At 42.5% G+C, this 16,290-nt stretch overlaps 2 protein-coding genes across 5 annotated transcripts; one reads left to right on the top strand and one right to left on the bottom strand.

The window, feature by feature from the left end:
- Positions 1 to 437: 437 nt before the first annotated feature.
- Srsf7 (serine and arginine rich splicing factor 7) lies at positions 438 to 6,910 on the bottom strand. Of its 4 annotated transcripts, none has more exons than XM_059248660.1 (8): positions 6,733 to 6,910; positions 5,289 to 5,469; positions 4,763 to 4,939; positions 3,811 to 3,885; positions 3,460 to 3,570; positions 2,183 to 2,236; positions 1,646 to 1,681; positions 438 to 733 (listed from the first exon to the last, which is right to left on the bottom strand). In XM_059248660.1, the coding sequence occupies exons 1-8, from the start codon at positions 6,758 to 6,760 to the stop codon at positions 679 to 681; spliced, it is 717 nt and encodes a 238-aa protein (XP_059104643.1). In that variant the 5' UTR covers positions 6,761 to 6,910; the 3' UTR covers positions 438 to 678. The 4 variants fall into 4 exon arrangements, with proteins under 4 accessions (XP_059104643.1, XP_059104644.1, XP_059104645.1 ...); XM_059248661.1 differs by having other exon boundaries at positions 3,469 to 3,570; XM_059248662.1 differs by lacking the exon at positions 1,646 to 1,681.
- Positions 6,911 to 7,769: 859 nt separating this feature from the next.
- LOC131897680 (tetratricopeptide repeat protein 39B-like) lies at positions 7,770 to 15,430 on the top strand. The gene is made up of 2 exons (XM_059248659.1): positions 7,770 to 7,970; positions 13,279 to 15,430. Exon 2 carries the CDS (start codon positions 13,391 to 13,393, stop codon positions 15,206 to 15,208), a length of 1,818 nt encoding a protein of 605 aa, XP_059104642.1. The 5' UTR covers positions 7,770 to 7,970; positions 13,279 to 13,390; the 3' UTR covers positions 15,209 to 15,430.
- The last annotated feature ends 860 nt before the right edge of the window (positions 15,431 to 16,290 follow it).

Here is a 16,290-nt window from a genome sequence, read left to right as displayed (position 1 = left end):
ACCTCAACTTAATAGTCTGAAAACACACAGCTACTAAAATCTCAGCCTCTAGAGATCAGTTTCTTTCTACTTGACATTTACGGTAAATTCCTGTCATGCACCCATTTATAGGCTAAATCAGTGGTCCCTCTAGCTTGGTATTTTGAGATTGTTAGTTTGACTTCTAGGTAACACCAATTCTCAGTTAGGGATCTGCCATGATGCATTCACGCTATTAACAGGACTCAAGATCATTTAACCCAAAGGTATAAGGGTAAAATGGAATTTTCAAAGTCCTTTAAGATCCTGGCCAGTGTCATGTACAGAACAGTTAATGATGTTTCATACTTAACCAACATCATTAAACTTTGAGTATAAGCCAATACACATAATAAAAATTGTCTTGACACCTGATGTTACCAAACTGAAAAGTATTAATATTGAACACAAATCAAAAATCTAGTTAGAAACATTTTATTTAAATGTGCCAAATAAAAACCCACATTTTCAGACCATAAGATGTTAATACATTCAACAAAAACAATATTTAACTGCTGTGAATTATACAGAGCAATAACCCAGATCCATTTGGATTAGATGGTTGATGATCCTTCCCAGGTTACATTTTTACAGACATAACAAATCCCTTATAATAATGTAAACAAAATAACTTTTCCCTAAAGGGTGAACTTGAGAACTTCAGTCCATTCTTTCAGGACTTGCACTTCTTCGTGGACTTCCTGATGGGGAACGACTAAAAAGAAAATGAAGTTTGGAACCAATTAGTGTAATGAAGCTTCCTCCTTCTTGTGTACAAGTCAGCAATTCAGTATTTCAATACACTTATAGGGATCAAATTCCTATGGCCAAAGCCCTAACACAAATTTATACATTTCCTTTTACCTTGCTTGGTATAATTCTTAAAGATCCTTATTTTAATTTCCTATGTGGGTTCTGTGCACACAAATGCAAGTGCCTGGGGAGGCCAGAGGTATGAGATCTCCACCTGACATGGGTGTCAGGAATTGTTTCTAGAGGTGTTCTGGAAACAATAGTAGGTACTCTCAACCACTGGGCCATTGCTCCAGTCCCAGTATTAGGCTTTTAACAACCAGTCAACAGAGCCAGGCGGATCTCTGTGAGATTGAGACCAGCCTGGTCTACAAAGTGAGATCCAGGACAGGCACCAAAAACACCACAGAGAAACCCTGTCTCGAAAAAAAAAAACACAAGAACCAGTCAAAATTGCAAAGTTATATTAAATAGGACAACTATTTGAAGTTTAAGGGGTGGGTCATTAAGGGATATCAGACAGGAATAATTTAGTTGCAAGATTTCAATTTGCAACTATTTAGGATTTGTTTTTCATTATGTGGACATTTCCTTTTTAGCTATTATACACACAGGAGAAAAAAAAACATGTTTCTTAAGCATAACAATTCCTACAACTAAGGACAAAAGACTAAAACACCTTATATTTCTCCAACATTTATGGTTATTTCCAACTAAAGTTAACTAATGCAAAATAAAAAGCCATTACTTAAAATGTTAATAATACCCAATCTATACAGCACCAATTCTTCAAAGAGTTCAAAGACCACTAAGTTAAGTTCTCCCAAGAGGCCACAATTTTGACAAGATTTGGCAACAAAACATTTTTGCTTACCTTCTCTTAGGAGATGGAGATCTGGATTTTGATCGGCTGTCAAAACATGAAAAATTCTAGTAAGAAAAGGCACTAACGAATCTTTTCTCTATAGTCCTACTACAAAACAAACCCTAAAATTATCTTAACATTAAAATGTCATATTGCAGCTAAAATTTCAGTGCCTATGACATTTCTTTTAAAAAGGAAATCTTAAAATGGTCTACATTTTCACAAAATGAGTGAACTGCTATATTATTACAGTTCTTTTACATTAAGCTATAAAGTACATTCTTCAGACTGCTATGTACCTACAATTTTTAAGGCCTCTTAACCTCCAAAGTCATGTGAAGTCACATAATACTAACTTCTCCATGATTTCAGCCAAATAGGCCATGTATAAATGAAGTTCTCATTTGGGTTACAATAAGGTAGTTATTTCTACCTAACATTCAAGCTTTGGGCTAACACCCAATTTTTAATAATTTACAACACTTTGAACTCTTTGGATATTGGTGCTATATAATTAAGAGCACTAAATCAGATTGTTTACCCTACCTGCTTCTTGGTCGTGAAATAGACCTGGATCTTGATCTGGACCTTGAACGGGATCTTAATAAAAAGAAAAGAGAACACAATTACACAAGCATTCTTTTAGAAGGGAGCACCTTTCCAGGCAGTATAGACAAGGATAGGGGAGCTAAGACAAGTGCTGCATGACTTGACACCTTACACCCACCCTATGCAGTACAAAAGATCAAATACAAAGAATACCACTATTTCAAACACCTGCTTCTGTCATACACAATCGGGCACTACTCCTGTGCAAGTGCAATAGTCCCATTTTCAAACACTAATAACCAAAATTTACACAGGGTTCCATCTGAGAAAATTGCTGACTTTTTATTGTTACCACTGTTGAAGGTCCTTAATTTGTCAAACCAAGTTAGGTTGACTATATTTTTTAAAAACCTTGAGATCATATAATTAAACTGCAATAATTTTCTTAAATTGGTAACTCAATTATTGTATCTAAAGGTTTTGATATTAAACAGCAGTAAAGGCCAGTGACTTTTATATACAACTGCTTCTGCATCTGTAGTACAAATTCCTTATTTATGAAATGTATCCAAATGTAAGGTTTTCTCTTATCCAGCTGGTGTGGCGGCATACAATTTTAACCGCAGCACTCAAGAGGCAGCAGACAGATCCAGTCTCAAATGTACTCATTCCAAAAATGTTTTAAATCTTTACACTTCACTTACTGACTTTATGTTTGTGTACGTGAATGCCATTAACCTTCCAGAATTCAGAAAGCAACTGTGGGAACTGTTTCTCTCCTCCCCCAATGCGGGGGTGGGGGGTGGGGTAGTGTTCTAGGTTCAAGATGGCAAGCTCTATAGCCTAACATTTTCCTTTTTTTTTTAAAAAGGTATATTATTTATTTAACTTTATGTGCATTGGCATCAGAGCCCCTGGAACTGGAGTTACAGATAGTTGTGAGCTGCCATGTTGGTGCTGGGAATTGAACCCAGGTCCTCTGAAGAGCAACCAGTGCTCTTAACTGCTCCAGCTCCACCAAATATTATCTTTTAGTCAGTTAGCATCAGGAATTATTGACTTTTTTATTCTGTTCTGAGGTGGGGTGTGAACCTCATTATGCTCTCCTTCTGTCTTCAAATCCCCAGTGCTGGGACTACAGTAGTGTATCACATTATAATAAATAACCTTTACATCTCAAATATTCTGAAGTATCTCATTTAAGATACTTCACTGTGTCATTAAGACATGACAAACCATCATCTACAAGTAAGCAGGAAAAATGTGTTACATACTGGAAATACCTCGATCCTTTTATGGAACCAGACCTAGATCTTCTGAGTGAAGCTGATCTTGATCTCCGAAGAGACACAGACCTTGATCTTCGAGGAGATGCTGATCTTGACCTAAAAATTAAAAGAAATTCTAAGCCCATCTCTTCCTTTTGTTTTACTTGCTAAAACTTGAATTTTAGCTGTGTGGTGTTGGCACATAATTGTAATCCCAGTAATAGAGAGGCAAAGGCAGGTGGATCTCTGTAAGTTCGAGGCCAGCCTGGTCTACAGAACAGTTCCAAGACAGAGCTCTTAGAGAAACCCTGTCTCAAAAAAACAAAATAAACCCTTGAATTTTACAAGATTTCTCACCTCCTTCCCCGGCTCCTGCTGCGTGAGCGCGAGTATCGCCTTCCCCTGGATCGGGAATGTGATCTAGATCTTGACCTATTTTTCAAGTTAGAAAATTATAAAATATTAGACCATAACTCAGTTTTAGTGTTTGTGTACCTCTGCTGAAATCAAATCTCAAACTATTTAAAATTTAGTATCTCATTTGGAAAAACTCTGGGCCTATAATTTTTTTTTTTTTTTACTACCTAAAAAAAGATTTGTTAAAAGCTGAATTACAACTTAGAATTACAAAATATAAAGCACCATAATGTGTATTTAAAATAAACCTTGCAAGTTTGCAGGTCGACCCTCTTTGGCCCATGGTCTAGTAGTAGGTCTAGTAGATCTAGACGATCTAGAAGTATCTATAGCCGATCGCTGCATCTAGATGTTTTCTTCAATCTAACGACGATCAAACTGACAGCCAAAAGAGCCAGGTGAGGCTTGATTGACGCAAGAAGATTTTTCTAGTTGGGAATGTGGTCAATCTGGTGTTCCTCTTTCTAAAGCGGAGGGGGCCCCAATTGTAAGCCAAATTTACTGTTACGGCGATCACCGACTCAAATTTTCTGCCCTTTAAAGAATAAGGTGAAGCTAGGTGTAGATGACTCGAGGGGATCTGGCCTCTTATGCTGATCACCTCAAGGTCTAGGAGGATCTTAATTGTCGGATTTGCAAGGCGCCTCAGCATGATATCATAAGGCTCGTGACATTCTGAATCAAGGCGACTGACTCAAACGAAGAAACCTGAAAGGTTTTGACCAGGTTGATTATTAATATATTAACATTTTTAATTAAACAAAAATTGTAAAATACACCTGTACAATTAACATTCAAGTTTATAGAAAAACACTAGTTTCTGCCTTGCTAATTAATAAAAGAATTACTTTGATTAACTAGAATACCAACCATTCCCTTATTAATTAAATACCTGCTTCTTCTTCGACGGCTATAGCGATGACAGTCATAAGCATAATGTCCCTTTTCACCACACTCATAGCATCTATCATTAGGATCAAAGGGACGTCGGGCAGGTGGCCTATCAAAACGAGATCTCCGAGGCATGCCTGTCGATAATTCAACCCTCACTCGAGAACCACAAATCACCCTACAAAAGAATGAGAAAACACTAAAGTTAAAACATTCATGCGATTCTTCTAAATTCAAAAGAACTATCAACACACTACACTTTCCCCTTTAGAAGCTTTGTCTTTGTTTGCAAAGCTCTTCAAATTGCACTTTTGGTCTTAAATCTTAAAATTATCAGGCACCTGTAATGCCAGCACTACAGGCTGGCTCCAACACTACCTGAGCTTTATGATAAGTTCCAGGCCAGCATAGGTTGGAGAGACAGCCAAAATACAATGCCCCCTCCACCGAGAAATCTAAGATTAGCACCAAGATTATGATCTAGTCCACAGGAATATTTTAATAAAGTTCTAGAACAACCCACTTACTTCCCATCCAATCCTCGAACTGCATCTTCTGCATCTCTAGGATCTTCAAATTCCACAAAGGCAAATCCTGGAGGATTTCTGGCGATCCATACAGTTCTTAAGGGCCCATAGTAACTGAATGCCCTTTCTAACTCTCCTTTGCCAGCACCAGTTCCCAGGTTACCGACATATACCTTGGTTTCTGTTTAAAAATGCAAACAGAACAAACGTTATTCCAAGTGTACCTTAAGTCTGATTCATTTCCTTACAACAGACTATCCTTAAAGCTGTGCAAGGTACAGTGTTTTGTTTTGGGGGTGTTCAAGGAGACTGGAGCCAGTAAGTGATCTACTACGGAGCCACACTCCAAATATTTATCTATCCATCGCTCAAGTGACTTTCAGGCCTTCAGCCTCCCTGAGGCAGATGGGACTAAAAGGCAGGCATGCGCCACCAAGCCCTGGCTCCTTTTATTTGGCGCTCTCCGCCAACGGTTAAACCGTAGCCCTAATCACCCCGTGAAATGATGAAAGCCCGACTCGTGACCGAGTTCTGGCGTTCTTCAAGGGTGGAAACCTCGGCAAGACGCTGCAAAGGAGCGTGGTGGCGAAGAGGCGTGGGGTGGGCCCCGCCTCCCCCCACCCCGCAGTCCCCCGGCCGCGGGGAGAGAGAAGGTCTCCCGCTTAGCAGGGCCGCCCCGGATCCCTTGTCTTCCCGAGCAAGCGCAGGCTCACCCCAACCCCCGCCCCAGAGCCAGAAGCCACGCTGGAAACGGCTTAAAAAAAAAAAAAAAAGCAGGAAAAAGGAAAAAAAAAAAATAAAGCCATCGCCGGTCGCCACAACCATCTTTTCCCCTCCCGCCCGCTCCATTCCGCCACCTCAACCCGCTGCTGGGGCGACGCAGCGGCCGCCCGTTCCGTCCCGCTCTCCAATCCTCCAAAACCCAGCTCTCGACGCCCAGCTGCTGCTTCTCCCCCCAACCCCCGGCTCCAGTGGCGGGAAAAAGCGCTGAGGAAATGCGCCACCACGCTCGTCCAATGTGCTCAAAATGGCAGCCGCGGCCGCCGAGGGCGGGGGGTGAGGGGGGAAGGCGGCGGCGGCGGCGGCGGCGGCGGCGGCGGCGGGCGGCAGTGCGGGGAAGGGCAGCCCCGCGGCGGCGGGCGCCCCACACCAGCTTCCCGCCCGGGGCCCGCGGGGCCCGCACGTCCCCCAGCGCCCGAGGCCCTCCGGCGCACACGGGCCCGCTCCCGCTCTCCCTCCTCCTCCTCCACCCCGCCCCCGCGGCCTCCGGCTTCGGCCGGCGTGCGCCCGAGCCGCCATTACGCACGCGGAATAACCGTCTCCAACCGCCGCCGCCGCCGCCGCCGCCGCGGCCTCGCTCTGCTCAGCCCGCCCACAGCACCGTCCTTCTCCCGGGACCGGGACCTGGGGGGGTGGAGGGGGGGGGATGTCCCCAGCCGCTTACCTCCTCCATACCGCCCGTAACGTGACATGATGGCCGGCCCGCGCACTCGGCTCTAGCTCGCAGTGGTCACACACAGCCCGAGTAGCGCGCGGAAGCGGCCGCAGCGACCTTCCCCCGGCGACACTCACCGCGGCACTAACGAGGAAGAGGCCGGAGCCGCGCTTATATAGGCGGCGGGCGGGGGGGGGGATTCTTTTTTTTTTTTCCCTTGCGCATGCGTCGTGCCAACGTTCTGCGCGGCACAAAGGAGCTGGGCGGAAACAGCCCGGAGGCGGAGCGGAGGGGGGGAACTAAGAGGCCGAACTCCAGTCGCGGGCGGAGGGATACGTTTCCATGGGAACGCCAAGATCTCGCCCGTAAACCTGCGGCCTGCGGGGTGGCAGCCTGCTCCCTCCCCTCCCCTTCCCCGTTTCCTGAACCCTAAGGCTCCTCCTTACCCTTCTCCCAAGCCTTCTTCCTCTTCGTTTTAATCTAGGAACGGACAGCGCAAGTTACCGTAGTATATACAGGTGCGTTAGACCGTTCTGTTGGAAGGCTAAAATTTAACCGCTGATGTCGCTGGCGCCACCTCTCGGTGTGGGGTACCTGGCCTAGCCTTCTACTAAGTGATCTTTGAGGCTCGTCGGAGGTAATTAGACTGACCAGAGTGAAAACGCCCCTTACCCCCCCGCCATTCTGCTAATGGTCCTTTGCATCACTGGCCTCCAAAGGGGTGACTCCCCACAGGGATTCTAGTTAATACCTCTCCTATTTGCACCGACGGACAGTCCCTTAACCAGTCAGTCACTAATCTGTCACCAAGTTTGTCCTGAATCCTTGGGAGTTTTGCCAAACAAAGGGATAGAGTTGGGGGGGGGGGGGTGTTCTGGCAATGTTAAAATTGTGTTAAAACTAAAAGTTGGCAAGCTTGCTGAGCCGCGACAATTCTGAAATTACTTGCATCTGAGGCACAAAGTATTTATTTTTCCCTTCTAGTGCTTTGGAGTTTTTAAAGTTGTCTTTGAGTTTTTTATTTAAAACCTTGCAGCTCAGCCACTCAATATACATCAAATAAGTGGAACTCTTGTCTCTATATGGCTTAAATCTGCCTTCGATTTTACACAGTGTTTGCCAGAAGCCAGCTCTAAAAATTGCGTTAAGTTCTTTTTATCAACCACCACAAAACACAGACATTCCGTCACAAATACTTGGAATACTCAAGAGTTGGAAACTTTACACATAAAAGAGGAAATCCTTAGGTATGTGTATTTTTCTCTTTCCAGTCCTCATTCGTTGTGTATAGATGCAAGTGCAGCGTACAGAGAAAAACCTACTTGGTCAAAAAGCATGAGACTCTTAAATGCTACCAATTTCTATATGTGTTGATTTTCAAATATTTCAAATCCTAGTGTCTCAACAAAGTGTCTGATGAGAAAATAGAAACTCTATACAGTATGTTATATCTGTTCTGCCTCTGCTTGCTTGCCACAGGGTCTTCCAGAAGTCCAGGCTGGCCTCAGATTCACTATGTATACAACCTAGAGCTTTTATACATGCCAGAGAAACACTCTTCTAACCTGAACTACATCCCCAGCCCTGGTTTTTTTTTTTTTTTTTTTTTTTTTGGTTTTATCTGCTTCTCTGAGAAAAGCATTAAACAATAACTATGAAGATTTTTATACTCTTCGAAGGAAGGCAATTCTATAAAGCCTTATTAATTTCACTTTTTTGTTTTTTCTAGGTGAGGTTTCTCTGAGTAGCCCTGGCTATCCTGGAACTCGATCTTCGGACTGGGCTAGCCTGGAACTCACAGAGATTCATTCCCCACTGCCTTTGCCTCCCGTGTGCTGGCATTAAATGTGTTTGCCACTGTTCTGGCCTCCAGCTTCAGTATACTTAAGCCAACAAATATTCTATCTAACATTTGCTAATATAAGCTATGGAGTGCCGGGATTAAAGGCATGCCCGGCAGGAATAATTTTTAACATGTTGTGGTTGTTAAATCTTGACAATGTTACCACTTTAAAGTTGAATGTTGTGACACACATCTGTGATCTCAGGGTTAAGGAGGCTGAGACAGGAAAATCAGAGGCCAGTAAGATTAGCATAGGAAGACTCTGTCTTTGAATTAAAAAACAAAAACAGAATGTGTGTGTGTGTGATATTCAAAACCTCTTTACGTCAAAATTTCAAAATGTATCTTCCTATACTAAATTTAACATTTCCAGAAAAAAGTTAAACAGTCATTTTTGGTAGTGGGGTTTGTTTATGGAAACAAGATCTTTCTATAAGATCTTCATCTTCCAGAGTGCTGAGGAAAAAGTTCACTTTTTTTTTTTTTTTTTTTTTTTACAGTAGGGAGATTGAACCTAGTGCCTAAGAGAGGCAGGAGGCCAGGGGAAAGTCCACTTTGAAATCTTGCTTCCTTCAGTGTTTTAGTTTCATTTTTAAATTATTGTTACCATCAGGTCAGAAGAGGAAAATCGTAAAATGAGAAAAGACACGCAATTTCAATCTTTTGTACAGCTATGTCTCTTCTTCTTTTTTTTTTTTTTTTTTTTGGTTTTTCGAGACAGGGTTTCTCTGTGAAGCTTTGCGCCTTTGGGACTCACTTGGTAGTCCAGGCTGGCCTTGAACTCACAGAGATCCGCCTGGCTGTGCCTCCCGAGTGCTGGGATTAAAGGCGTGCGCCACCACAGCCCGGCAAGCTATGTCTCTTCTTAACATAAATAAATAATGTAGCAGGGTGATCGTGGCGCACACCTTTGATCCCAACACTCAGGTGGCAGAGACAGGCAGATCTCTGAGGCCAGCCTGGTCTACATAGATCCAGGACAGCCAAGGCTACACAGAGAAACCCTGTCTCAAAAAAACAACAACCAAAAATAATCTATAAGAATTGTCTTTTAGCCGGGCGGTGGTGGCGCACGCCTTTAATCCCAGCACTCGGGAGGCACAGCCAGGCGGATCTCTGTGAGTTCGAGGCCAGCCTGGGCTACCAAGTGAGTTCCAGGAAAGGCGCAAAGCTACACAGAGAAACCCTGTCTCGAAAAACCAAAAAAAAAAAAAAAAAAAAAGAATTGTCTTTTAGTGTGTATTAATGTGTATTTATGTCTAATTTACATACACTTTTTTTTTTTCTTGAGACAGGGTTTCTCTGTGTAGTGTTGGTGCCTGTCCTGGATTTCGCACTGTAGACCAGGCTGGCCTCAAACTCAGACATCAGCCTGGCTCTGCCTCCCAAGTGCTGGGATTAAAGGCGTGCACCACTGCCTCCCGGTTTACATACATGTTTACATATGCACTGCAGGTTACTCCAAATATCCATGCTCAGCTACATCCTCTTATTCTTTTTCTATATGTCACGATCGTCTGATCCTCCAGAATGCTTTTAGAAATTCTGGGAAAGAAAAGTTTATAGAATGTATAATTCTTTCGTATTATAAAAAAATGAACTTCTCATTAGCTGCATACTACATACACTTCAAACAGTATGAAGGTAGAGAGAGCTGAGTGATTTGATCACCTTCCAAGAAACAGGGCGTGGTAGCTCATGCCTGTAATTCCAGCCTTGAGCCGGCTGAGTTAGGAGAATACTGGGTTTGAGGATAGCCCTAGCTAACACAGAAGACTAGGGGTGGGGTGAGGCAGTGGGGGTATGATAATAAAACTAAGAAGAAACTAATGCAAAACATGGTTAGGAGTTTAAAACAATTCAGGAACTGTCATGTTTTCTGAGGAACACCTTGTTATATTAAAAAATGTAAAAGTACGGAATCTTGATGCCCTTAACAAATCAATCACGTTCTTCCTTCTCTGAAGAAAGCATATTGATAGTGGGACTGGATCAGATGGATGTCTTAACTACAGAGCTAGATTTTTTTTTTTTTTTTTTTTTTTTTTGAGCTGAGGATCGAACCTAGGGCCTTGCGCTTGCTAGGCAAGCGCTCTACCACTGAGCTAAATCCCCAACCCTAGATTTTTTAAAATTGTTTTTTGTTTGTTTGTTTTTGAGGCAGAATTTCTCTGTGTAACAGCTCTGGCTGTCCTGGAGCTCACTCTTAGACCAGGCTGGCCCTAAACTCATAGAGATCTGCCTGCCTCTGCCACCCGAGTGCTAGGAACACAGGTGTGTGTCACCACCACCGAGCTCAGAGCTAGACTATTTTAGGGTTTAGGATTTAATAGTTTATTCTTCACCATTTTGGAAGGAGAGAACCGTGTAGCTAAGATAGTCCAAGAGTGAACATGTGTAGTTTAAAATAGGACCATTCTTGGAGCCTTTCAAGTGAAATTCCTTAACACTATTTTACATAGTAACTTAATGTTTACAGAATTGCTTAGGATGCTGTGAATTCCTTAAAACTATTTTACATAATAACTTAATGTTTACAGAATTTCTTGGGATGCTGTTAACAATGTAAATTTCAGTTTCTCCATGAGAAATACTGATCAACACACATAGGATTCAGCTACGGAACCTTCATTTGTAACTAGCTGTTGGATGTACTTAGAGAAACACTGCTTAAAGCCATTGACTTTCCTTTGATCCAGATCTAGTCTCTAAAAATGATTGGATTCTACCATAAATAGCCAAGTGTGGCAGCATGTGCCTATATCCCAGCATATGGTAGGTAAATACAGAAAGATCACTGCAAGTTCACACACGCGCACAAACTGAGAATAAATGAGTGTATTTTAAAATTTTAAATGCATTTTAGCTTAAAAAAAAAGAAATAATAATTTTATAATAATAATTTTTCCCCAGCACTCGGGAGGCAGAGGCAGGCAGATCTCTATGAGTTTAGGGCCAGCCTGGTCTCCATTGAAAATTCAAGGTCAGCCAGGGCTACATAATGATAGTGAAACCTTGTTGGGGGGGGGGGCGCAGGGAATAATGGGCCTGGTATGATGGCACATAGCTATAATCCCAGAACTTGGGAGATAGAGGCAGGAGGGTCAAAAATTCAAGGTTATCCTTCACTATATAATTAATTTACATTAGCAAACACTAATGCCTACTTGGAGTGTGCTAGAGCAGAGATATAAAGTTGAATAAAACAGATCATGCCTTGAAGTTCCCAGGTCGGAGATAAAAGCAGATATATGAATAATTATAATAACACAGTGAGAGAAGTACTGGTCTGCAAACAATGTTGTGAGTGGTTATGCTAATAGAATGGGTAAGGTTTCAGAAGAAGCAAAATTTGAGCTGTGGAGAATGAGATTCTATGGCATATAATTTGAAAGTAGTATTGTGAAGGCCAGAATGGTGGCGTCTTTGTCCTTAGGCTGAATCTGGCTATCACCTTGGTGCCTCTGGGTAACCTTGATGGAGCCGCCATCCTCAGTTCCATTTTTTGCTTTTGCAACGTTGGGGATAGAACGCAGGGCCTTGTGCATGTTAGGCAAGAACTCCACCACTGCACTACATTTTCAGCACTACCTGCTGCTATTGCCACCCCAAGATTATTCTTTCTCAGTGCACCGAATGGCTTTCACATGAACAGCAATATTTTCCAGGGATGTGTGTGTGACTAACTTTGCTTTTCAAAGATTATTACTATATCTGCTAATCCCTTGAAACAGAAGTTGTAAAAACAAGCATTTCTCTAAAATAACACCTCTGAGTCGGTTCTCCTCAACAGTCTTTAAAATGTAACATTTTTCCATTTTCCTCCTTATTAAAAGCTGCATTTCTTTGCTGGGCATGGGGGCCCATTCCTTTAATCCCAGCACTTGGGAGGCAGAGACAGGTGAATTTCTGTGAGTGCAGGCCAGCCTGGTCTACTGAGTAAGTGCTAGGACAGACAGGGCTAAAGTAGAGAGATCCTGTCTCAACACCCCTCACAAACAAAAAACAATTAAAAAAAACCCCAAAAAAAAAAACAAAAAAACTAGTGCCCGTGAAGTGACAATATACACACAGTACTAAGAATGGTGTGGAGGAGTTTTTATTACCATAATCTTTGTCCTATGGACTGGACAATACACAACTTCCTTAGTCCGAACTAGACACATATATAGATAAGATTTCTAACCAGATTCTTGTCTCCTATTGAGAGATTTTGGAGATATCACAGTAGAGTTCTTCTCCCAAATACACAGAAGCATGAGCTTATGGAATTTGTGCAGTGGCTAACTGGGAACAGAAGAACTCTGCTGCTTACCAAGGGTGTACTTTGTTTTGTTTGTTTGGTTTTGATTTTTGTTTTGTTTTTTCGAGACAGGGTTTTTCTGTGTAGCTTTGTGCCTTTCCTGAAACTCACTCTGTAGCCCAGGCTGGCCTCGAACTCACAGAGATCCGCCTGCCTCTGCCTCCTGAGTGCTGGGATGAAAGGCGTGTGCTACCACCGCCCCGGCTGGTTTTGATTTTTAGAGACACGGTTTCGCTGTAACGTATTTACTTTTTAGTGTTTAGTTTCCTTTAGTACATTCTAGATGAACTTTTCAGAAATGCATCTTCTGGGTACATAAAACAATCCTGTCCTTGTCTGAAGTAGATCATAGAGAATACCCTAATGCTGCATCTCACAGCTAGTCTTGCATTTGCCTCCATTTTAACAGCAACACTTGAAACTGAGCTTTGTGGGAAAGAAGAGCCCCTGGTCCGGAGTGCGGCAGCTCTCTCATTGCAAGTCCACCTCAGATATCCCTGCCTCTAATCCAGAAAGCAGCTATGGCCCGCTTCCTAAGAAATGAGGACCATGAGGAGAACATGCTAAGTATGTCCCTTAGTCTAAGCGAAGGGGAGAGCGATAGGATGGCCAGAGTAACTAAGGCACTCAGTCTAAGAGAAAACGAAACAGAGGACAAGTTTGAGGATGCCCATGAGATTATCCCTGTGGCAACAACGATGACTCTCTTATCATCCTTGGAAGAATGTACAACTGGATTGTATTTGTTTCTAAATAACAGATTCTCCGATGCAATCAATCTTGTTCACCCATGGTCAAAAAACAGCCCATACCACGCCCTCATATACAGCATGCTCATGATTGTCAAGGCCATCCTGACTTTTGAGCCACAGGATATTCAGATCGGAATGAACGCGGCAAAGGAAGCTTTAAAAACCTGCAATAATTTCCGGAAAAGACCCAGGATAATGACTTTATCTCGCTTAGTGAGTAGGCAGGGAATAAAGTCTATCAAAGAGGAAGAATTACACGCAGAAGTCTGTTATGCTGAGTGTCTGATCTTGAAGTCTGCCATAACATTCATACAGGATGACAGTTTGCTGAGTTTCCTTAAAAGCGGCATCAACTTTGGGTCAAGCTATCAAATATACAAAGACTGCCAACAGGTCTTAGAACTTATGCCTGATAACCAAAGTAAGACGCACAGACACCTGAATGGAGGGGTAAAGTTTGGCCTGGGCGTATTCAACCTGATGTTCTCCCTTGTGCCGCCAAGGTCGCTTAAACTTCTCAATATTGTTGGCTATTCTGGAGATAGAGAAGTAGGCCTGGCTTTGCTCCACGACAGTGCATCCGAACCTCATATCAACAACATCCTAAGTGTTTTCACTCTTCTCTTCTATTACAATTACGTGCGTGTAGTTTTTGGTGTTGAGAAGGTGTCCACTTCTGCCACGGAGAATCTCTTCCTAATCTACCTGGCAAAATTCCCCAACTGTGTCGTCCTTAAATTTTTTCGTGCACGTTTTAGCATGCTAAATGGAAATTTTGAAACCGCACAGTTAAAATTACAAGAGTGCATTATCACGCAGAATGAATGGAAGCAGGTTCATCACCTCTGTTACTGGGAACTCATGTGGTGCCATATTTTTCTGCAGAATTGGAAGCAGGCATACAACTATGCCAATCTACTGTTTCAACATAGCAAGTGGTCTAAGGCAATATATGCCTACAGCAAAGCTATAATACTGGCCTTGCTTCCTCCTAATTCTGTGAACTCAGAAAATGAGACCATGAATTCGGTCTTCTTACATGTGGATAGCCTGAGAATCAAAATTTTAGGCTCTTCTGTGCCAATAGAAAAATTTATTGCTGAGAAAAGTCAGCGCTATGGTACTACGACAGGCTGGTTTACAGCACAGCCCCTTCTGGAATTCATTTATGCCTGGAGTGGCTTCCGAGTCATGAGCAAGAAAATAGAGCTTATTTCAAGTTGGCTATCAATAATCGACAAAGGAAAAGACCTTTTGAATGAAAATCCAAATGAGGAGTACGGCATAGACGACATGAGTTTGTTAAATTTGCTGAAAGGTCTCTGCCTGAAACATCTGGGCAAACATTTGAAGGCTGAGCACTACTTCATTCGTGTTATCAAGAAGGAGAAACTGTTAAAATATGACCACTACTTGGTGCCATATAGTTACTATGAACTGGGGATGCTGCATTATCTGAAGGGAGATTATGCCAGCGCAACAAGAAACCTAGACTACATAAAGAACTACAAAGACTACTCCATGGAAGCCCGGCTACAGTTTCGGGCTCATATTGCCCTCGAACAAATAGCTAAATTAGAAAAGTGATTGTGAGCCCAGTGTGCTTCTGTGTAGTGTGAGTGGAGTATTAAGAGTGGAATATCCACACTCGGTCAAGTCATCAATGGGTAGGAAAGTGATTCCTTTGTGAAAAACCAAAATCCAGGAGGCAGCTGCTAAGAATCTGACCAGTAAATAAGAAAGGAATAGGCCATTTCTTTGCCCTCTCTCCTTTTCCTTCTCCATAAAATGCAATGTTTAGACTGAAAACCGGAGTGTTGCACATTCTTGAAAAAGAAAAGGCAAAGGCTGTACATCACAAAAGTATTTATGAGTTTATTACATTAACAGTTTTAAAACCTCCAAAGGCTTAGTCTCCCCTAGATAATGATTATGTCCTGCCCATAACACAGGGAATGCTTCATTAGTAAAGAAATGACCTCAGTATCTTCCTGATTCAAAAATACCAGCACACTGAGGAGTATAAACTCTGTTGTCCCTTATAAATAATCACTCTCATTGGCTTTTATATCAAAGATGATTTTCCCTTGTGTGATAAGGGATACCTTTTTCACTTTTACATGAGGAATAATGAAGTTCTAATGTGAATTTATAATTTGCCAGAGGATAGAGAAGAAAGAAGTTCCATCCACACATAAACCCTATGATGATAATTGGAGGAGATCAAGAGGATGATAGTCCATTGGGTTAAAAAAAAAGGAAGGGATGGAGAGATGGCTCAGAGGTTAAGGGCACTGGCTGTTCTTCCAGAGGTCCTGAGTTCAGTTCCCAGCAATCACATGGTGGCTCATCTGTAATGAGACCTGGTGCCCTCTTCTGGCATACATGCAGGTAGAACGCTGTATATATAATAAATAAATCTTTAAAAAAAAAAAAAAAAAAGGATTGGGGACATGGCTTAGCAAGTAAAGTGTTTGGTTCCCCAGAACCCAGGTCAGTTCTTCTGGGTAACAGCCCACCTGGAGCAGGTGGGGTCCCAGGAACAGGCTGGCTAGTTAGGTGAGCCAGTGTCTGGGAGCTCTAGGCTCAGCTGAGAGACTGCCTCAATAAAGAGGAAAGTAATCAAAGACTGTTACTATCCAACTCAGGCCACCACACGCCTAGGCACA

The sequence above is a fragment of the Peromyscus eremicus genome, chromosome 22 (genome assembly GCF_949786415.1).
Source record: "Peromyscus eremicus chromosome 22, PerEre_H2_v1, whole genome shotgun sequence".
NCBI lineage: Eukaryota > Metazoa > Chordata > Mammalia > Rodentia > Cricetidae > Peromyscus > Peromyscus eremicus.
Note: the sequence above shows the minus strand (reverse complement) of the source record. Positions and strands in the feature narration are given on the sequence as shown.

Excerpts from the sequence above, each read along its gene's own strand:
- Srsf7 (XM_059248660.1), bottom strand. The coding sequence starts at position 6,760 with ATGTCACGTTACGGGCGGTATGGAGGAG. Across the intron at positions 5,470-6,732 it reads TTACGGGCGGTATGGAGGAG|AAACCAAGGTATATGTCGGT; the intron begins GTAAGCGGCTGG and ends ATTTTTAAACAG. Across the intron at positions 1,682-2,182 it reads ATTTCACGACCAAGAAGCAG|CCGATCAAAATCCAGATCTC; the intron begins GTAGGGTAAACA and ends ATGTTTTGACAG.
- LOC131897680 (XM_059248659.1), top strand. The coding sequence starts at position 13,391 with ATGGCCCGCTTCCTAAGAAATGAGGACCATGAGGAGAACATGCTAAGT.